Source organism: Globicephala melas, chromosome 15 (assembly GCF_963455315.2).
Source record: "Globicephala melas chromosome 15, mGloMel1.2, whole genome shotgun sequence".
In the NCBI taxonomy this organism is placed as follows: domain Eukaryota; kingdom Metazoa; phylum Chordata; class Mammalia; order Artiodactyla; family Delphinidae; genus Globicephala; species Globicephala melas.
Window position 1 is genome coordinate 7140781 of NC_083328.1, and position 23822 is coordinate 7164602.

The 23822-nt window shown below is 53.0% G+C and overlaps 3 protein-coding genes across 3 annotated transcripts in view; all 3 read left to right on the plus strand.

The window, feature by feature from the left end:
* LOC138842333 (mucin-12-like) overlaps positions 1 to 23822 on the plus strand; it is a 45465-nt gene that overhangs the window by 639 nt on the left and 21004 nt on the right. The window lies entirely within an intron of this gene.
* Positions 1057 to 14863, plus strand: LOC138842324 (mucin-3A-like). The gene is made up of 2 exons (XM_070043551.1): positions 1057 to 2593; positions 14269 to 14863. Exons 1-2 carry the CDS (start codon positions 1347 to 1349, stop codon positions 14861 to 14863), a joined length of 1842 nt encoding a protein of 613 aa, XP_069899652.1. The 5' UTR covers positions 1057 to 1346.
* MUC3A (mucin 3A, cell surface associated) lies at positions 16094 to 21686 on the plus strand. The gene is made up of 9 exons (XM_060284791.1): positions 16094 to 16201; positions 17389 to 17447; positions 18052 to 18197; positions 18674 to 18739; positions 19100 to 19262; positions 19444 to 19620; positions 19710 to 19798; positions 20115 to 20161; positions 20330 to 21686. Exons 1-9 carry the CDS (start codon positions 16196 to 16198, stop codon positions 20369 to 20371), a joined length of 795 nt encoding a protein of 264 aa, XP_060140774.1. The 5' UTR covers positions 16094 to 16195; the 3' UTR covers positions 20372 to 21686.

The window sequence follows — 23822 nt, forward strand, 5'->3', positions numbered from 1 at the left end:
GTCCGCCCTGGATTCTATCCCTCCCTTTACTTCCATCGGTTCAGCCCTCCTGAGAGTCCCTGGCTCTGCCCCTGGGGCCCCCTCCTCCAGTCCTGCCCCTAACTCTCCCACCCCGACCTAGCCTGTTTCTGGGCACAGCTGTCATTGGCAGGGCTGTGCGGGGAGAGCCTGATGGCTCCCAAAGGGTGGTTCTGAGACCACCTGGTGTGGGGTCCTTTCTCTCTCCCACCCCTTTGGAACCTCGGAATTCCTCTTCCCTTCCCTTCCCTCTGCCCCCCAGTGTCTGCTCCTGAACCCCAACCTTAGACCTTCCCAACATAGAGGTCCTCTGGTCCACCCTCTCACTTATCTCCAGGGCCACCTCCTGGCTATAAGGGCTCTGGGCCAGGAACCTTCATATTCCCCTCCCCTATCTCCCTGACACCCCAGCTAAGCTGAGTAGTGAAACCCCAGCTCTCAGAGCAAAGATGTGCTGAGTCTGAGTTGAGAAAGCTGCCCCCGAGTGGACAGAGGTCTGGGTGCTTCCTGCCAGCAGCTGCCGTGGCTGCCGGCCACCCTCAGCATTGTGAGATCTTTGACTCTCACTTGTATCACCTGTAAGATGGGGATGACAACATCTGTAGAGGGAGGGGCTCATGTTTGTAAACTAATTAATTCCTTGGCCGAAATAGAATAGGTGATGGAAAATATAGCTATTTTTATTATTGACACTCACTGCTACACCTTAAGGTCTTCAGGACTTACGCCTGCCTGCCAAGGTATCTCTTTCTGGAAATTTCCTTTTCTGTCCTGTTCCTCAGCCTGTGTGTGATCCTCTCTCCTTGTCCTCAAACTCAATGAAGTCTGAGCTTCAATCTCTGCTTTTCCCTTTTTTATTCTCTTTGCAACTTTCTGCTCTCTGACCCCTCGTCTCCCAAAGTCCATGATGTGTCCCCACCCTCAGCCCAGGATTGGCTGGGTTCTCTCTCTCTCTCTAAAGAGGAGAGTCAGCCCAGACAGCAGTGGGTCACAGGGAGATGGGCAGAGGTGGGCCAGAGGGGGCGGGGGTGGCACAGAGAACCGGAAGGGACAAGGACTTTGGGGTGTGTGAGGAAGAAGGAATGGGAGTACCGATGGGAGGAGACGGGACCTTCTGCTGAACCTGCGTGCTCAGCTCGGCCATCCCAGGGCTGCAAGGTCAGTACTCAGACAGGTGGGCAAGGGATTAAGCGTGCCCCCAACCCAATGCCCCTTGGAGAGGCTGCCCAGGGGGGAAGACATATGTTGGCATTTAGAACCTTGAAAGACCCCAGCCCCAAACTGCCTCTGATTTGGGAGGAACTGGTGGCACGTCCTACCTCTGTGGCATGTATCTGGAAAATGGGGTATGTGGTGTTATGGCGACAAAACGACCTACCAATGAATTCCTCTGTTCTACCGCCAATACAGGGGCTTCAGCCGTGGCCACATCCACCTCTAATGCGCTTTTGCACGCGGCTCTCAGCAACTCCCCACACTCTCAAGGCCCAGCAAGGCGGCCACTGAGTACCACTGAAATTTCTCCCACTCCAGATAGTAGGGAACACATACCTATGACTATCACCACCTCCCCCCACTTGAAATCCATTTCTGAAACGTTGCTCAAATCGCCAATCAATTCCAACACCTCAACAATCCCCATGTCCAAGTTTGTCTTCAAGGTTGAGACCACTCCACCAACCGTGATTGTCTATATGGGCACGACAGAGTGCATCAATCCAACGAACCTTGTAATCACTACCACTTACCCCACCACCACCTGCATGACACAGACCCAAGTGTCCCTCACCAGCTCTTACACCACCACTCCTGTGACAGAGAAGCCACGGACAACCATTACCAGTACTTATCCCGTGACAACTACCAAGAGAGTCACTTCAGCCGTGACCAATTCTCCCAGTACCACCACTCCAGGGAAATCTCCCACAACCATGACCCCGCCCCCTTCCTTTGTCCCAACAACCCACACAACTCTAGACACTCCAATCTCCTCTGTGACTGGTACCACACAAAGGGCTATCCCTACCGCTGCAAGTACCCACACAACCCAGTCTCCAACCCCAACAATCGTGTCTACCTCTGCTACTACCCCTTCTCTAACTACTAGGAAAACCTTGTTAACAACACTCAGCACCCGTACCACCTTGATTACAACCATCACTTCATTTCCAGACATGGTCAGTACCTCTCAGACATCCACAGCTATCACTCAATCACCTACTTCAAATGATATATTAACAACACCTACAACACAAGTTGTATCTGTTGCCACCTCGAAAACAACAGTATTGCCCATCACCTCAACAACACAAATAAACAAGACTGCTACCACAGATACAGTAACGACACCCACATCAACGACACCCGCCACCTCGGAAACAACAGGATTGCCCATCACCTCAACAACACAAATAACCAAGACTGCTACCACAGATACAGTAACGACACCCACATCAACGACACGTGCCACCTCGGAAACAACAGGATTGCCCGTCACCTCAACAACACAAATAACCAAGACTGCTACCACAGATACAGTAACGACACCCACATCAACGACACCCGCCACCTCGGAAACAACAGGATTGCCCGTCACCTCAACAACACAAATAACCAAGACTGCTACCACAGATACAGTAACGACACCCACATCAACGACACCCGCCACCTCGGAAACAACAGGATTGCCCGTCACCTCAACAACACAAATAACCAAGACTGCTACCACAGATACAGTAACGACACCCACATCAACGACACCCGCCACCTCGGAAACAACAGGATTGCCCGTCACCTCAACAACACAAATAACCAAGACTGCTACCACAGATACAGTAACGACACCCACATCAACGACACCCGCCACCTCGGAAACAACAGGATTGCCCGTCACCTCAACAACACAAATAACCAAGGCTGCTACCACAGATACAGTAACGACACCCACATCAACAACACCCGCCACCTCGGAAACAACAGGATTGCCCGTCACCTCAACAACACAAATAACCAAGACTGCTACCACAGATACAGTAACGACACCCACATCAACGACACCCGCCACCTCGGAAACAACAGGATTGCCCGTCACCTCAACAACACAAATAACCAAGACTGCTACCACAGATACAGTAACGACACCCACATCAACGACACCCGCCACCTCGGAAACAACAGGATTGCCCGTCACCTCAACAACACAAATAACCAAGACTGCTACCACAGATACAGTAACGACACCCACATCAACGGCACCCGCCACCTCGGAAACAACAGGATTGCCCGTCACCTCAACAACACAAATAACCAAGACTGCTACCACAGATACAGTAACGACACCCACATCAACGGCACCCGCCACCTCGGAAACAACAGGATTGCCCGTCACCTCAACAACACAAATAACCAAGACTGGTACCACAGATACAGTAACGACACCCACATCAACGGCACCCGCCACCTTGGAAACAACAGGATTGCCCATCACCTCAACAACACAAATAACCAAGACTGCTACCACAGATACAGTAACGACACCCACATCAACGGCACCCGCCACCTCGGAAACAACAGGATTGCCCATCACCTCAACAACACAAATAACCAAGACTGCTACCACAGATACAGTAACGACACCCACATCAACGACACCCGCCACCTCGGAAACAACAGGATTGCCCATCACCTCAACAACACAAATAACCAAGACTGCTACCACAGATACAGTAACGACACCCACATCAACGACACCCGCCACCTCGGAAACAACAGGATTGCCCATCACCTCAACAACACAAATAACCAAGACTGCTACCACAGATACAGTAACGACACCCACATCAACGACACCCGCCACCTCGGAAACAACAGGATTGCCCATCACCTCAACAACACAAATAACCAAGACTGCTACCACAGATACAGTAACGACACCCACATCAACGACACCCGCCACCTCGGAAACAACAGGATTGCCCATCACCTCAACAACACAAATAACCAAGACTGCTACCACAGATACAGTAACGACACCCACATCAACGACACCCGCCACCTCGGAAACAACAGGATTGCCCGTCACCTCAACAACACAAATAACCAAGACTGCTACCACAGATACAGTAACGACACCCACATCAACGACACCCGCCACCTCGGAAACAACAGGATTGCCCATCACCTCAACAACACAAATAACCAAGACTGCTACCACAGATACAGTAACGACACCCACATCAACGGCACCCGCCACCTCGGAAACAACAGGATTGCCCATCACCTCAACAACACAAATAACCAAGACTGGTACCACAGATACAGTAACGACACCCACATCAACGGCACCCGCCACCTCGGAAACAACAGGATTGCCCATCACCTCAACAACACAAATAACCAAGACTGGTACCACAGATACAGTAACGACACCCACATCAACGGCACCCGCCACCTCGGAAACAACAGGATTGCCCATCACCTCAACAACACAAATAACCAAGACTGCTACCACAGATACAGTAACGACACCCGCCACCTCGGAAACAACAGGATTGCCCGTCACCTCAACAACACAAATAACCAAGACTGCTACCACAGATACAGTAACGACACCCACATCAAGGACACCCGCCACCTCGGAAACAACAGGATTGCCCGTCACCTCAACAACACAAATAACCAAGACTGCTACCACAGATACAGTAACGACACCCACATCAACGACACCCGCCACCTCGGAAACAACAGGATTGCCCGTCACCTCAACAACACAAATAACCAAGACTGCTACCACAGATACAGTAACGACACCCACATCAACGACACCCGCCACCTCGGAAACAACAGGATTGCCCGTCACCTCAACAACACAAATAACCAAGACTGCTACCACAGATACAGTAACGACACCCACATCAACGGCACCCGCCACCTCGGAAACAACAGGATTGCCCATCACCTCAACAACACAAATAACCAAGACTGCTACCACAGATACAGTAACGACACCCACATCAACGACACCCGCCACCTCGGAAACAACAGGATTGCCCATCACCTCAACAACACAAATAACCAAGACTGCTACCACAGATACAGTAACGACACCCACATCAACGACACCCGCCACCTCGGAAACAACAGGATTGCCCATCACCTCAACAACACAAATAACCAAGACTGCTACCACAGATACAGTAACGACACCCACATCAACGACACCCACCACCTCGGAAACAACAGGATTGCCCATCACCTCAACAACACAAATAACCAAGACTGCTACCACAGATACAGTAACGACACCCACATCAACGACACCCGCCACCTCGGAAACAACAGGATTGCCCATCACCTCAACAACACAAATAACCAAGACTGCTACCACAGATACAGTAACGACACCCAAATCAACGACACCCGCCACCTCGGAAACAACAGGATTGCCCGTCACCTCAACAACACAAATAACCAAGACTGCTACCACAGATACAGTAACGACACCCACATCAACGACACGTGCCACTTCAGAAACAACAGGATTGCCCATCACCTCAACAACACAAATAACCAAGACTGCTACCACAGATACAGTAACGACACCCACATCAACGACACCCGCCACCTCGGAAACAACAGGATTGCCCATCACCTCAACAACACAAATAACCAAGACTGCTACCACAGATACAGTAACGACACCCACATCAACGACACCCGCCACCTCGGAAACAACAGGATTGCCCATCATCTCAACAACACAAATAACCAAGACTGCTACCACAGATACAGTAACGACACCCACATCAACGACACCCGCCACCTCGGAAACAACAGGATTGCCCATCACCTCAACAACACAAATAACCAAGACTGGTACCACAGATACAGTAACGACACCCACATCAACGACACCCGCCACCTCGGAAACAACAGGATTGCCCGTCACCTCAACAACACAAATAACCAAGACTGCTACCACAGATACAGTAACGACACCCACATCAACGACACCCGCCACCTCGGAAACAACAGGATTGCCCGTCACCTCAACAACACAAATAACCAAGACTGCTACCACAGATACAGTAACGACACCCACATCAACGACACCCGCCACCTCGGAAACAACAGGATTGCCCGTCACCTCAACAACACAAATAACCAAGACTGCTACCACAGATACAGTAACGACACCCACATCAACGACACCCGCCACCTCGGAAACAACAGGATTGCCCGTCACCACAACAACACAAATAACCAAGACTGCTACCACAGATACAGTAACGACACCCACATCAACGGCACCCGCCACCTCGGAAACAACAGGATTGCCCATCACCTCAACAACACAAATAACCAAGACTGCTACCACAGATACAGTAACGACACCCACATCAACGGCACCCGCCACCTCGGAAACAACAGGATTGCCCATCACCTCAACAACACAAATAACCAAGACTGCTACCACAGATACAGTAACGACACCCACATCAACGGCACCCGCCACCTCGGAAACAACAGGATTGCCCATCACCTCAACAACACAAATAACCAAGACTGCTACCACAGATACAGTAACGACACCCACATCAACGACACCCGCCACCTCGGAAACAACAGGATTGCCCATCACCTCAACAACACAAATAACCAAGACTGCTACCACAGATACAGTAACGACACCCACATCAACGACACCCGCCACCTCGGAAACAACAGGATTGCCCATCACCTCAACAACACAAATAACCAAGACTGCTACCACAGATACAGTAACGACACCCACATCAACGACACCCGCCACCTCGGAAACAACAGGATTGCCCATCACCTCAACAACACAAATAACCAAGACTGCTACCACAGATACAGTAACGACACCCACATCAACGACACCCGCCACCTCGGAAACAACAGGATTGCCCATCACCTCAACAACACAAATAACCAAGACTGCTACCACAGATACAGTAACGACACCCACATCAACGACACCCGCCACCTCGGAAACAACAGGATTGCCCGTCACCTCAACAACACAAATAACCAAGACTGCTACCACAGATACAGTAACGACACCCACATCAACGACACCCGCCACCTCGGAAACAACAGGATTGCCCGTCACCTCAACAACACAAATAACCAAGACTGCTACCACAGATACAGTAACGACACCCACATCAACGACACCCGCCACCTCGGAAACAACAGGATTGCCCGTCACCTCAACAACACAAATAACCAAGACTGCTACCACAGATACAGTAACGACACCCACATCAAGGACACCCGCCACCTCGAAAACAACAGGATTGCCTGTCACCTCAACAACACAAATAACCAAGACTGCTACCACAGATACAGTAACGACACCCACATCAACGACACCCGCCACCTCGGAAACAACAGGATTGCCCGTCACCTCAACAACACAAATAACCAAGACTGCTACCACAGATACAGTAACGACACCCACATCAACGACACCCGCCACCTCGGAAACAACAGGATTGCCCGTCACCTCAACAACACAAATAACCAAGACTGCTACCACAGATACAGTAACGACACCCACATCAACGACACCCGCCACCTCGGAAACAACAGGATTGCCCATCACCTCAACAACACAAATAACCAAGACTGCTACCACAGATACAGTAACGACACCCACATCAACGACACCCGCCACCTCGGAAACAACAGGATTGCCCGTCACCTCAACAACACAAATAACCAAGACTGCTACCACAGATACAGTAACGACACCCACATCAACGGCACCCGCCACCTCGGAAACAACAGGATTGCCCGTCACCTCAACAACACAAATAACCAAGACTGCTACCACAGATACAGTAACGACACCCACATCAACGACACCCGCCACCTCGGAAACAACAGGATTGCCCGTCACCTCAACAACACAAATAACCAAGACTGCTACCACAGATACAGTAACGACACCCACATCAACGGCACCCGCCACCTCGGAAACAACAGGATTGCCCGTCACCTCAACAACACAAATAACCAAGACTGCTACCACAGATACAGTAACGACACCCACATCAACGACACCCGCCACCTCGGAAACAACAGGATTGCCCGTCACCTCAACAACACAAATAACCAAGACTGCTACCACAGATACAGTAACGACACCCACATCAACGACACCCGCCACCTCGGAAACAACAGGATTGCCCGTCACCTCAACAACACAAATAACCAAGACTGCTACCACAGATACAGTAACGACACCCACATCAACGACACCCGCCACCTCGGAAACAACAGGATTGCCCGTCACCTCAACAACACAAATAACCAAGACTGCTACCACAGATACAGTAACGACACCCACATCAACGGCACCCGCCACCTCGGAAACAACAGGATTGCCCGTCACCTCAACAACACAAATAACCAAGACTGCTACCACAGATACAGTAACGACACCCACATCAACGACACCCGCCACCTCGGAAACAACAGGATTGCCCATCACCTCAACAACACAAATAACCAAGACTGCTACCACAGATACAGTAACGACACCCACATCAACGACACGTGCCACCTCGGAAACAACAGGATTGCCCATCACCTCAACAACACAAATAACCAAGACTGCTACCACAGATACAGTAACGACACCCACATCAACGACACCCGCCACCTCGGAAACAACAGGATTGCCCATCACCTCAACAACACAAATAACCAAGACTGCTACCACAGATACAGTAACGACACCCACATCAACGACACCCGCCACCTCGGAAACAACAGGATTGCCCATCACCTCAACAACACAAATAACCAAGACTGCTACCACAGATACAGTAACGACACCCACATCAACGACACCCACCACCTCGGAAACAACAGGATTGCCCATCACCTCAACAACACAAATAACCAAGACTGCTACCACAGATACAGTAACGACACCCACATCAACGACACCCGCCACCTCGGAAACAACAGGATTGCCCATCACCTCAACAACACAAATAACCAAGACTGCTACCACAGATACAGTAACGACACCCACATCAACGACACCCGCCACCTCGGAAACAACAGGATTGCCCATCACCTCAACAACACAAATAACCAAGACTGCTACCACAGATACAGTAACGACACCCACATCAACGACACCCGCCACCTCGGAAACAACAGGATTGCCCGTCACCTCAACAACACAAATAACCAAGACTGCTACCACAGATACAGTAACGACACCCACATCAACGACACCCGCCACCTCGGAAACAACAGGATTGCCCGTCACCTCAACAACACAAATAACCAAGACTGCTACCACAGATACAGTAACGACACCCACATCAACGACACCCGCCACCTCGGAAACAACAGGATTGCCCGTCACCTCAACAACACAAATAACCAAGACTGCTACCACAGATACAGTAACGACACCCACATCAACGACACCCGCCACCTCGGAAACAACAGGATTGCCCATCACCTCAACAACACAAATAACCAAGACTGCTACCACAGATACAGTAACGACACCCACATCAACGACACCCGCCACCTCGGAAACAACAGGATTGCCCATCACCTCAACAACACAAATAACCAAGACTGCTACCACAGATACAGTAACGACACCCACATCAACGACACCCGCCACCTCGGAAACAACAGGATTGCCCATCACCTCAACAACACAAATAACCAAGACTGCTACCACAGATACAGTAACGACACCCACATCAACGACACCCGCCACCTCGGAAACAACAGGATTGCCCATCACCTCAACAACACAAATAACCAAGACTGCTACCACAGATACAGTAACGACACCCACATCAACGACACCCGCCACCTCGGAAACAACAGGATTGCCCATCACCTCAACAACACAAATAACCAAGACTGCTACCACAGATACAGTAACGACACCCACATCGACGACACCCGCCACCTCGGAAACAACAGGATTGCCCGTCACCTCAACAACACAAATAACCAAGACTGCTACCACAGATACAGTAACGACACCCTCATCGACGACACCCGCCACCTCGGAAACAACAGGATTGCCCATCACCTCAACAACACAAATAACCAAGACTGCTACCACAGATACAGTAACGACACCCACATCGACGACACCCGCCACCTCGGAAACAACAGGATTGCCCGTCACCTCAACAACACAAATAACCAAGACTGCTACCACAGATACAGTAACGACACCCACATCAACGACACCCGCCACCTCGGAAACAACAGGATTGCCCGTCACCTCAACAACACAAATAACCAAGACTGCTACCACAGATACAGTAACGACACCCACATCAACGGCACCCGCCACCTCGGAAACAACAGGATTGCCCGTCACCTCAACAACACAAATAACCAAGACTGCTACCACAGATACAGTAACGACACCCACATCAACGACACCCGCCACCTCGGAAACAACAGGATTGCCCATCACCTCAACAACACAAATAACCAAGACTGCTACCACAGATACAGTAACGACACCCACATCAACGACACGTGCCACCTCGGAAACAACAGGATTGCCCATCACCTCAACAACACAAATAACCAAGACTGCTACCACAGATACAGTAACGACACCCACATCAACGACACCCGCCACCTCGGAAACAACAGGATTGCCCATCACCTCAACAACACAAATAACCAAGACTGCTACCACAGATACAGTAACGACACCCACATCAACGACACCCGCCACCTCGGAAACAACAGGATTGCCCATCACCTCAACAACACAAATAACCAAGACTGCTACCACAGATACAGTAACGACACCCACATCAACGACACCCACCACCTCGGAAACAACAGGATTGCCCATCACCTCAACAACACAAATAACCAAGACTGCTACCACAGATACAGTAACGACACCCACATCAACGACACCCGCCACCTCGGAAACAACAGGATTGCCCATCACCTCAACAACACAAATAACCAAGACTGCTACCACAGATACAGTAACGACACCCACATCAACGACACCCGCCACCTCGGAAACAACAGGATTGCCCATCACCTCAACAACACAAATAACCAAGACTGCTACCACAGATACAGTAACGACACCCACATCAACGACACCCGCCACCTCGGAAACAACAGGATTGCCCGTCACCTCAACAACACAAATAACCAAGACTGCTACCACAGATACAGTAACGACACCCACATCAACGACACCCGCCACCTCGGAAACAACAGGATTGCCCGTCACCTCAACAACACAAATAACCAAGACTGCTACCACAGATACAGTAACGACACCCACATCAACGACACCCGCCACCTCGGAAACAACAGGATTGCCCGTCACCTCAACAACACAAATAACCAAGACTGCTACCACAGATACAGTAACGACACCCACATCAACGACACCCGCCACCTCGGAAACAACAGGATTGCCCATCACCTCAACAACACAAATAACCAAGACTGCTACCACAGATACAGTAACGACACCCACATCAACGACACCCGCCACCTCGGAAACAACAGGATTGCCCATCACCTCAACAACACAAATAACCAAGACTGCTACCACAGATACAGTAACGACACCCACATCAACGACACCCGCCACCTCGGAAACAACAGGATTGCCCATCACCTCAACAACACAAATAACCAAGACTGCTACCACAGATACAGTAACGACACCCACATCAACGACACCCGCCACCTCGGAAACAACAGGATTGCCCGTCACCTCAACAACACAAATAACCAAGACTGCTACCACAGATACAGTAACGACACCCACATCAACGACACCCGCCACCTCGGAAACAACAGGATTGCCCGTCACCTCAACAACACAAATAACCAAGACTGCTACCACAGATACAGTAACGACACCCACATCAACGACACCCGCCACCTCGGAAACAACAGGATTGCCCGTCACCTCAACAACACAAATAACCAAGACTGCTACCACAGATACAGTAACGACACCCACATCAACGACACCCGCCACCTCGGAAACAACAGGATTGCCCGTCACCTCAACAACACAAATAACCAAGACTGCTACCACAGATACAGTAACGACACCCACATCAACGACACCCGCCACCTCGGAAACAACAGGATTGCCCATCACCTCAACAACACAAATAACCAAGACTGCTACCACAGATACAGTAACGACACCCACATCAACGACACCCGCCACCTCGGAAACAACAGGATTGCCCATCACCTCAACAACACAAATAACCAAGACTGCTACCACAGATACAGTAACGACACCCACATCAACGACACCCGCCACCTCGGAAACAACAGGATTGCCCATCACCTCAACAACACAAATAACCAAGACTGCTACCACAGATACAGTAACGACACCCACATCAACGACACCCGCCACCTCGGAAACAACAGGATTGCCCATCACCTCAACAACACAAATAACCAAGACTGCTACCACAGATACAGTAACGACACCCACATCAACGACACCCGCCACCTCGGAAACAACAGGATTGCCCATCACCTCAACAACACAAATAACCAAGACTGCTACCACAGATACAGTAACGACACCCACATCGACGACACCCGCCACCTCGGAAACAACAGGATTGCCCGTCACCTCAACAACACAAATAACCAAGACTGCTACCACAGATACAGTAACGACACCCACATCAACGACACCCGCCACCTCGGAAACAACAGGATTGCCCGTCACCTCAACAACACAAATAACCAAGACTGCTACCACAGATACAGTAACGACACCCACATCGACGACACCCGCCACCTCGGAAACAACAGGATTGCCCGTCACCTCAACAACACAAATAACCAAGACTGCTACCACAGATACAGTAACGACACCCACATCAACGGCACCCGCCACCTCGGAAACAACAGGATTGCCCGTCACCTCAACAACACAAATAACCAAGACTGCTACCACAGATACAGTAACGACACCCACATCAACGGCACCCGCCACCTCGGAAACAACAGGATTGCCCGTCACCTCAACAACACAAATAACCAAGACTGCTACCACAGATACAGTAACGACACCCACATCAACGGCACCCGCCACCTCGGAAACAACAGGATTGCCCATCACCTCAACAACACAAATAACCAAGACTGCTACCACAGATACAGTAACGACACCCACATCAACGACACCCGCCACCTCGGAAACAACAGGATTGCCCGTCACCTCAACAACACAAATAACCAAGACTGCTACCACAGATACAGTAACGTACCCCACATCAATGACACCCGCCACCTCGGAAACAACAGGATTGCCCGTCACCTCAACAACACAAATAACCAAGACTGCTACCACAGATACAGTAACGACACCCACATCAACGACACCCGCCACCTCGGAAACAACAGGATTGCCCGTCACCTCAACAACACAAATAACCAAGACTGCTACCACAGATACAGTAACGACACCCACATCAACGACACCCGCCACCTCGGAAACAACAGGATTGCCCGTCACCTCAACAACACAAATAACCAAGACTGCTACCACAGATACAGTAACGACACCCACATCAACGACACCCGCCACCTCGGAAACAACAGGATTGCCCGTCACCTCAACAACACAAATAACCAAGACTGCTACCACAGATACAGTAACGACACCCACATCAACGACACCCGCCACCTCGGAAACAACAGGATTGCCCGTCACCTCAACAACACAAATAACCAAGACTGCTACCACAGATACAGTAACGACACCCACATCAACGACACCCGCCACCTCGGAAACAACAGGATTGCCCGTCACCTCAACAACACAAATAACCAAGACTGCTACCACAGATACAGTAACGACACCCACATCAACGACACCCGCCACCTCGGAAACAACAGGATTGCCCATCACCTCAACAACACAAATAACCAAGACTGCTACCACAGATACAGTAACGACACCCACATCAACGGCACCTGCCACCTCGGAAACAACAGGATTGCCCATCACCTCAACAACACAAATAACCAAGACTGCTACCACAGATACAGTAACGACACCCACATCAACGACACCTGCCACCTCGGAAACAACAGGATTGCCCATCACCTCAACAACACAAATAACCAAGACTGCTACCACAGATACAGTAACGACACCCACATCAACGACACCCGCCACCTCGGAAACAACAGGATTGCCCATCACCTCAACAACACAAATAACCAAGACTGCTACCACAGATACAGTAACGACACCCACATCAAGGACACCTGCCACCTCGGAAACAACAGGATTGCCCATCACCTCAACAACACAAATAACCAAGACTGCTACCACAGATACTGCAACGACACCCACATCAACGACACCTGCCACCTCGGAAGCAACAGGATTGCCCATCACCTCAACAACACAAATAACCAAGACTGCTACCACAGATACAGCAACGACACCCTCATCAACGACACCTGCCACCTCGGAAACAACAGTATTGCCCATCACCTCAACGACACAAATAACCAAGACTGGTACCACAAATACAGTAACAACACCACAAAGTACACCAGAAATCACGTCTTCAACCAATTTCTCTATAGGAGGAACAATGACACCAGCGAACACTGTGTCCACATCCTTGAGTACCACTGGTCCATTGACCCCCACCAGCGAACTCAGCTCCACACTCGCTCTTTCCAGCACCTCACCCACCCACACAAATATCATCCCATCTTCCCCTCCACCTTCCCCAACCTCAGAGCCAGTCTCCACTTCGACTGCAAACACTAGCCCTATGTCCACCCTGAGTACCACCATCCCCGCTACACACCCAACTTCTGACCCTTCAACTCCCACCACTCCTCCCACCAGGTCCACAACAGAAATCACCACTCCCACGCACACTGAAGCTCCTGTCACCTCGATCACAGCCACTTTTCCCATTCTAGCCTCAACCACAGAAGTAGCCCAGTCTGGGACCACAAGCGTGGTAACAGCACGCACCTCAATAACAGCTCTCAGTACTTCAAGTGTTTCTTCCTCAACACCTTTCCCTGAATTGATTACTTCTACTAATGCAGTAAGTACCCCTTTTAGTACCATCATCTCGTCTTCAATACCTGAAATAACAATATCATCTCTATCTTCCATCAGCACAAGTTCACTGGTCTCTACGACAAGTAAGTCTTTTCCTACCTCCTCTCATGTCTACAGTACAGACATCACAGGGTCTTCTGTCACTGCTTTTCCTACTTTTTCCTCATCTGAAACTGCAAGAACTTCTCTCACCACTTCTCCCCAAAATGGTAGGCGTCGTCTTACCCAAACCACCACCATGTTGACTCTTTCTTCCACTACCCAATGTCCAGAATCAATATCGGTTACAATAGTGTCTGCCTCTCCCACTACACCATGTATAGAAGTGGGTCCAAATCCTGAAGTTACTTCTACGCCCACCATCCCATTATCAGTTTTTACCTCTACTACTGAGAGGGCCACCTATCCCAGTTCCACCACCAGGACAACTGTGTTCCCTGCAAAAACGGACACTTCTACTTCCGTTTTCGAAACTGACCCCACTGACATGACTGATGCACCTAGTTCTATCAGCACTGGAACCATCCCCATTAACACGGATTTCACGAGCACACAAAGACCCACCAGTGGCACCTGGATCAGCACCAACTTTGTAACTACCCCACGTGTGCCCGGCTCCACTAGCCTCCCAGTGACCATGAAACCAAGTAGCAGCTTTTCAACTACCATGATGACTTCAAGCAAGCTGACGCGCCCCACCTCACACATCACCAGCGCTCCAGGGATACCAGCGGCTACCACCAAGACTCTCTCCACCCTTACGTCACCCAGGACAACTTTGACCACGACTCAGATGACTACACAGTCTAGGTTGACCACCACCCCAGGTTGGATCTCCTGCCTCCATGTGGTCTCTCCTCCCTCTCCTGCTATATTCCCATGACCAAGGTCAATTCTGTCCTGAACTTCCTGTTTTCCTGTGCTCCCCAGGCACTTGTGACAATGGTGGCACCTGGATGCAGAGCCAGTGCTCCTGCCCCAGCACTTTCTCTGGCTCCCGCTGTGAGTTTGCTGCGGAACAAATAGATGTGGGTGAGTTGCTCTCTGCACTTTCTCTCGGGAGGTGCCACTGACTCTAATGGGCCCAATCATTTTGCTGAATCCCTTCATCCTTGCTTTCTGCCTCATGCTCTCCCCTACCCCATACCATGCCTAATCTCCACCCTCACCTCCAGGAGGTCACTGGGACCACTTTCTTTCCTGGGACCTCCTCTCAGTCTGGGCTGCTTCGAGTTGTATTGGGTTCTAATTTCTGCTGTAACAAATTACCACAAACTTAGCAGATGAACATTGCAAATTTATTATTGTACAATTCTGTACATTAGAAGTCTGACATGAGTCTCGCAGGGCTAAAATCAAGGTGTTGGCAGGGCTGGGTTCTTTCTGGAGGCCCTAGGAGAGAATCCATCTCTTTGCCCTTTCCAGGTTCACAAGTGGCCCACATTCCTTGTCTCAAGGCCCCCTCGCTCCATCTTCAATGACAACAGTTTTGCATCTCTGTGCCTGTTTTCCATACTCACATCTTCCTCTGACTGATTCTGACTTCTGCCTCCCTCTTCCACTGCTAAGGACCCTTGTGATAATACTCGGACCACCCAGATAGTCCACATTAATTTTCCCATAATGAGGTCAGCTGGTTAGTACCCTTAAATCCATCTGCCACTTTGATTCCTCCATGCCATATAGCATAAGATATTCCCAGGTTCTGGGGATTAGACATAGGCATCTTTGGGGGCCATTATTCTGCTTCCCATTGGGGCAGACGTGGGAGAGACTACAGGCCTGACTGCTGGACATCCTGACTTTCAGTGTTTCTCACATCTCAGGACAACTCATTCCAGAATTCCTGCCTCTCTCCCTCCTGCTGTTCAGTCAGTTCTCAGGGAACATGGAGAGGGGCCATGGGATTAGCCTCTGGGTCAGGGTGGTGGTGGTGATATCAGACAGGAGTGGATGGTGAAGTGACCAGAGCAGGGAATGTTGTGTGCAGACAAAGTGGACGCTGAAGTGGGCATGGAGGTTTCTGTCGACCAGAAGTTCTCCCCGGACCTTAATGACAACACTTCTAAGGCCTATAGGGATTTCACGGACACCTTCCGGGATCAGGTGAGGGGGAAGGGGAGGGAACTCAAAGGTCTGCCCCTGGAGTTGAGCTTGGGTCCCTGCGTACCCTCTGGTCTGGATGTTCAGATGTGAGCCCAGGATCCTTGGCATTTCAGATGAAGAAGGTCTACCAAAATGTGGAGGGGTTCAAGGAGGTGGTGATCCTTTCTCTGAGGTAGGAGACCCTTCTGGCACTGTGGAGACAGTGTCAAGTGGTGGGGGGGATGAACTAAGAAGTGCTGGAGAAGACATCCCTTGCTTTTGGAATCGTCAGATGTCATAAAGAGAGGGATGGAGTGAGGATGCAAACGAAGCACTCTGTAGAGGGTATTTTTCAGTCATTTTCTGGAGTCATTTCTCTGTAGGAGGGATGTCACCCCTACTCTCAAAGCATGTTGGAAGGTGAATGATTCAGTGGGACAAACAGGGAGGCGGTGCATGAGGGATGGTGCCTGGTATCTGGTCTATAGCTGGTCTCTCTCTAGTTGGCACCTGGTCTGCTGGATGGGTCAGCAAGAGGGAGGCAGAGAGCCCAGGAGGGCCTGGTTTGATTATGGCTTGAGGCAATGCCAAGAGAATGTCAATCATTCCTTGTCCCACCTACTCAGGCTGATAAAGGCAGAGGTGCTGGACATAATGTGTCTGGAATCCCAGCTCAACGCCCACTTCCTGCCAACACCCGTATAGTTGTGGTTGGTCTGGAAGTGCCCTTCTACGGACCTATGATGGCCTGGGCCTGGGCACCTTTTAAGGCTCTCTGCCCCCTTGCCCCCCCTCAGGAATGGCAGCATTGTTGTGGACTACCTGGTCCAGCTGGAGTTACCCTTCAGCCTCCAGCTGGAGAGCGAGTATGAGAATGTGAAAGTGGCCCTGAAGGAGGAGCTCCAGACTTTCAGCCAGAATAGCAGCTGCGGGAAGGACCAGGGTGAGCAGAAGCTGGGGGCCTTGGGCTGCAGGGAGGGGCCAGGGTCACAGCCACCATCCCAGCCTGCTCCACAGGGTGAACAGAAGCTGGGGGCCTTGGGCTGCAGGGAGGGGCCAGGGTCACAGCCACCATCCCAGCCTGCTCCAGTGCAGACAGGGTCCTTCTGGGGTCAGGTGCCAGCCCTGTGGTACCTCTGGCAGGTTGGGAGAAGAGACACAGGTCCCCAGCCAACTGGGTCAAGGATGGGGCTAAGGAGGGGCTCACCAGAACCTGGGTGCTATGGAAGAGACAGTTCTGCTCAAGGTTTCCAGGGTGGCTGAGGACCCCTGACTATTCAGGGGACATGAGGGAGTCCAAAGGGGTCTTCCCTTGTTGCCCATTCACACCTCCTCCATACTGACAGAGCCCTCTCTGCCCCTCCCTGTGCCTCCCCCCAATTCCACCTGTGCCTCTGTGTCTCCCCCACCCGCCCCCAGTCTTGTGTTTTAAGCCTGATTCCATCAAGGTGAACAACAACACCAGGACGGAGCTGTCCCAGGAAGGTGAGAGGTTGGGCAAAGGGCTAAGTGGCTCCAAGAGGCCATGACCCCTCCCACAAGGGACATCTGTCCACTGAAATTCCCTAGGGAGGATGGGGAGACCTTCTGGGGAGGCAAGTGATATGGACCCGGCAGTGCTGCCTGCCTGGCCCTTGTTAGTAGCTTCCACCTGAGGACCAGCAAAGAAGGTGAGGAGAGGGTGAGGGGCCTGCCCTTCCCTCATCTAATCCCAAGGTCTACCCCTCGACATCCCACCCTCGGAAATGTAGTCCTTCTCATCCATTTTCAGAGTCATTTCATAGCCTGGCCCCAGAGTAGAGTGGATGAAGTCTTTGCCTCTGCAACCCTCTTCCTATCCCCCAGCCATCTGTCGCCACGCTGCTGCCGTGGGCTACGAGGATTTCTACTTCCCCTTGGTGAAGGAGAACAAGCTCCTCTGTGTCACCAAATGCACGGCGGGCGTGGACGGCGCCATCGACTGTCGTCAGGGCCAGTGCGTTCTGCAGAGGAGCGGTCCTTATTGCCGGTGAGGCCCCGCCCACAGCCAGCTGAGCCAATCACCCGACCCCGCTCAGCCGGCGCCGCCAGAGGCCCCGCCCCCTGGCCCCCGGGTCACCCACCTGCTAGTACCTGCGTGGTCCAGGGGCACTAGCGGACCAAGCCCAGGAGGTGGTGAGGGCGTGTGACCTGTGACACGCTCCCCGCAGCTGCTTCTCCACGGACACGCACTGGTTCTTGGGCTCGCGCTGCGAGGTGACCATCTCCTGGAAGGCGCTTGTCGGAGGCCTGGCGGGGACCGCGGCGCTGCTGCTGCTGCTGCTGCTGGGGGCGCTGAGCGTCTTCGTCGCGCGCTCGTGGAGGAGGCGCGGCCAAGGCGGAGGCCTGTGAGTGCGCTGGAGGTGGAGGGCTGAGGGCCGCAAAGGGGTCCCAGACCGGGCGGCCCTGCCCTGACGATGCAGCGCCCGCCTGGCAGGTCCTGGGACGACAGGAAGTGGTTCGAGACCTGTGATGAGAACACCGTGAAGACTTTTTCTAACTTGGGCTTCGAGAATGACAGAACAGGTGAGTCCTGTCTCCTGGGGAAGGGAGACGGGGGCTTCCCTGGGTACCATTTTGGCCTGGGCAGGACAGGAGGACCTCTCTTGCCCAAGACAGGCATATACCTCTTGCCCCAGAGTTTGCTTCGTGGCTTCCGCGCCCCCTTCTAAGGCCCAGGTCGTGCACAGGCCGTCCCCGCAGGGCAGGCGCAGGGGCACAGGAGCCCCCTTGGCCCTGCCTTCCTGACGTTTCCTTCCCTCCTCTTTGCTCCCCACATCTTCCCTCTCCCCACCACCGCCCCCCCCCCCCCCCGCCCGTTCTCTTTTCTCTCTATTTAAAGATGAAAACTTCTATGTGGCCTTGGAGAACGTGGACACTAATGTGACGGTGAGGGGGCAAGGTGGGGTGGCGGTAAGGAGTGCTCCCGGGTCCAGTTCCCGGTGCCCCCCTTCTCAGGACAGGGGCCGTGCAGGGACAAGGAGGCCGTGACCTTCTAGCCAGCCTCTGCTGGGTGGCTTCCTCTTCTCACTGCCTGTCTCACAAATTCTGTGGCAGCTGCACTTCCACAAGCCTGAGGTGAACTTGACCTCTCTGTGAGCTCCACACTGCCTTCTCCACGCTGCCGCGGACAGTGCAGGGAACCATCTGCACTGCCTCTGAAGAGATGGCTGTGAACTCCTGCGGCTCAGTCTCCTGGTTTCCTTGGGCAGCATCAGACTCCCCCCTGACCCCTATCCTTCTCCCAACTTGTGTGAAACCCACCTGGAGACCCAGTTCAAATCCAGGCTCTTCCACTCTGGGACCTTAGGCAAGTCAGTCACTTCTCTGAACCTCGGTTTTGTCACCTGTAAAATGACTGTGGCCGGGCTTCCCTGGTGGCACAGTGGTTGGGAGTCCGCCTGCCGATGCAGGGGACATGGGTTCGTGCCCCGGTCCGGGAGGATCCCACATGCCGCGGAGCGGCTGGGCCCGTGAGCCATGGCCGCTGAGCCTGCGCGTCCGGAGCCTGTGCTCCGCAACGGGAGAGGCCCGCGTACCGCAAAAAAAAAAAAAAAAAAAAAAGAGTGTGGCCCACTCGTCCTAATACCTTGTGGGATTATTGTGAAAACCAGATGTGCTTGGTCAGACCTCTGTCCCAGTGCACCTTCCTGTGTCGGCCCTCATGCTTACATGGCTTCTCTGAGATCCCCAGTCCCCATGTCCTTCCCCAGGGCTCAGGCCTCCATTTCTCCTTTTCCTGGGCGCATGCCTACTGCCGGGTCCTCACCCTGTACATGCAACCAGCCTGCAGCCCGCCCCATCCTCCTACCCTCTCCTTATATAACTCCCCTTGCACCCCTTGCCCCCATCCCTTAAACTTTCTCCCCTCTGAACCCACTTCTTAAGTCACTTCTCCCCCACAGCCCAGTGCCCAGCCCTGCATCTCCCCCAGTTTCCGTACTTTCCCCTTCCCCATCCCTGTACCCTCAGCCCTAAATACCCCCCTGCCCCCCGCATCTCAGTGCCCCAGTCCTAAATCCTCCCTCCTCTTCTCCCCCCATCCCTAGCTAGGTACAGATGCCCTCTGCATCTTAGGACCCCCAGGTGGTGCTCCCTAGGCCAGGTCCCCCATTATGAGGCTCCATTCTTCCTGTTACCCCCAGGTCCCTGAGGATGAGAGGAAGTGGGGTCCTGAGGTGGGAGAGCTCCTCCAGCACCTCCTCCTCATTCCCCTAACTCTCCCTCCCCTCCCTCAGTGCTTCCCCCCATTCCTACCCCCTTCCCCACCCCTTCCTCCCTTCCTCTCCCTGGTCTCACCCCCATCCCTGCAATAACCTCTGGAGACAGAAGCCCCCAACCTCCTTTGCAGGAAGACCTCACTCACCTGGGGACAGGAAGTCTGCAAGTCTCCCGTTCTCCCAACTGAACATAATATAGCATTTATTGTAAAAGAAACTGCTCTGTGTCTTTCTCTTTCTCACACTCTGGTGCTTCCACTCGGTTGAGGAACAAGGATGTCAGGAGATGTAGGAGGGCCTGGGAGCAAGGAATGAAGGGTTCCGTGGGCAGCTCTCAGGGGCCATGACTGTCCTCAAAGGGAACGTCGAGATCGGAGGACCCATTTTCTCAGGGAATGGGTGGGAGCAGGTGGTGGGAGCCTGTTGGGTTTGTCATCTGTGCCCCTTGACGTTAAGAGCTTACGGCTGAGTCAGGGAGGTGGGTGACTCCAGCTGAGCCAGCTGTCATTGGCGCTGATAGGTGAGCCAGGCATCCCGAAAGACCTTGAGACTGCAAACCTGCTGTTGAGACTGCTGTCGGACTGAGCTGAGGGTGGTCAGGGCTGGCAGAACGAGGTTCTCCGGGTGGGGGTGTCGGAACAACCCCTGGGACCTTTGTCCAGGACAGGAGAGAGACTGACAGTGGCCAGCGTGCAGGTAGAGACCAGGACCATGAAGCCTCAGGTGCGAGCGGAAGTCCCACCCAGGAGAAGCGCTGGTGGTCAGAGGGGACCCGGGGGAAGGCACTGCCCTTCTTCAGAAGGGGCCCGCTCGAAGTGGGTGATGAGGAAGGAAGACCCGAAGGGGGGCCTCTTGGGAGTAAGGGCGGAGGGTCCTTCACTTGACCTGGTCCCTCTGGCAGCTCCTTCTAGGGTTCTGTTGACCCTCCCTCCATAGTCACCGTCTCCCTGGGTTTCTTGGCCCTCGCATCTTGGCAACCATCGCGCACTCACGCCTCTGCTGCCTGTCCCTTCCTCCTGCCCTGCCCCTCCCATGACTCTGGCTTCCACACTATAGAGATCCCGCAGAGGGAGGTTCAGGTCTCTTAGAGAGGAGGAGGGTTGACCGGCTGCCCTTTGGCCAACTCCCCGTGTCACCCACCAACCCCATCGTCTCACCTCCACCCGGGGCCAGGCAGTGTCCTTCCTGAGGCAAAGGTCTCTGGGCTCCTTTATATGGTTGACCCCTCCCTGGGAGGCACTCGTTTCTTAGTTTCTTCCGATGTGCGAAGATCCTACACCCAGGGCCTCACTCTCAGGGAGATGCTGGCGACCTGGATCCTGTCAATGGCTCTCTGGCTCTGGGCGTCCGACGCTGCCACATCCACGACATCAGGTGAGTGAGATACAGCCCGAGCCCCGCGGTGGTCCCGGTGTGTGCCGGCCTCAGGCAGGGCTGCAGGTGGCTAGCCTCCCTTCTTCCTTCCCTCCCTCGCTTTTCAGGGGAGGGGGCTGCCCAAGGGCTGGACACCCAGGCCATGACCTCATCCCGCCTTTGGAAGCTAAAGGGGTCACCCCGGAGACCTGCGGGTGAGGAGGAAGGGGCCTGGACTGTGCTGTTGAGAGTTTGCACCAAGCCCCACCCCGGGGCTGAGTGGGAGCTGGAATCCACCCATTCTGTTCTCCAGGCTTCCCCCTGGGAAAACAGGGGGCTCTGCCTGCCCTCATCCTGGGGTCTGCCCCAGCCTAAGGGTCGGCTCTTTCCAAACCTCACAGAGACACTGCACAGGCTGCCAGCCCTGGCCAGGGAGGTCAGGAGTCCACGGGGTGTCCAGCAGCTTCCCTCCTTGCCTGGGGAGAGCCTCAGGGGTGCCAGGGACAGCCCCTCTGGTTAGAAATGGCTGAAAGGCTGAGGGAGAGACAGACTCTGTGGTCCGTGTTAAACTTTTTCACGGCCGTTTGTCTGGGAAGAGACTGGTTACAAGCTGATTCCCATGGGTTCCCTCATGCGGAACAGACTTTCTGGTTCCCCCGAGACAGGGAAGTGCCCCTGGGAAGGGGTGGGCAGGGCAGATGCTGGGGTGAGGGGCATTGGGGGAGTGAGCCCAAGGTGCCAGGTGAAAGAGGCATCTCTTGAGTTGAAGGACATGCATGGTGTGTGATGAGCGGTGGCAAGTGGGTGGGTGGGTGGGAGGGTGGGAGCTGCGGCCGGGGGCCTTGGAGGTCTTCAGGGCGGCTGTGAGAGAAGCCACGCAGGAACTTAGGCCCCTAGGGGCCACCTCAGCTGACCATGCCTTAGTGTACTTCTTCCTCCCCTACCAAGACATGTTGGGGGCAGCAGCCTGGCTGGGA

Bases quoted from the DNA above. Each gene is read 5' to 3' on its own strand.
- LOC138842324 (XM_070043551.1), top strand. From the start codon at position 1,347: ATGTATCTGGAAAATGGGGTATGTGGTGTTATGGCGACAAAACGACCT. The intron at 2,594-14,268 runs AACAACAGGATT...CGGAAACAACAG, and splicing joins ACGACACCCGCCACCTCGGA to GATTGCCCATCACCTCAACA.
- MUC3A (XM_060284791.1), top strand. The intron at 17,448-18,051 runs GTAGGAGACCCT...GCCCCCCCTCAG, and splicing joins GTGGTGATCCTTTCTCTGAG to GAATGGCAGCATTGTTGTGG. The intron at 19,799-20,114 runs GTGAGTCCTGTC...CTCTATTTAAAG, and splicing joins CTTCGAGAATGACAGAACAG to ATGAAAACTTCTATGTGGCC.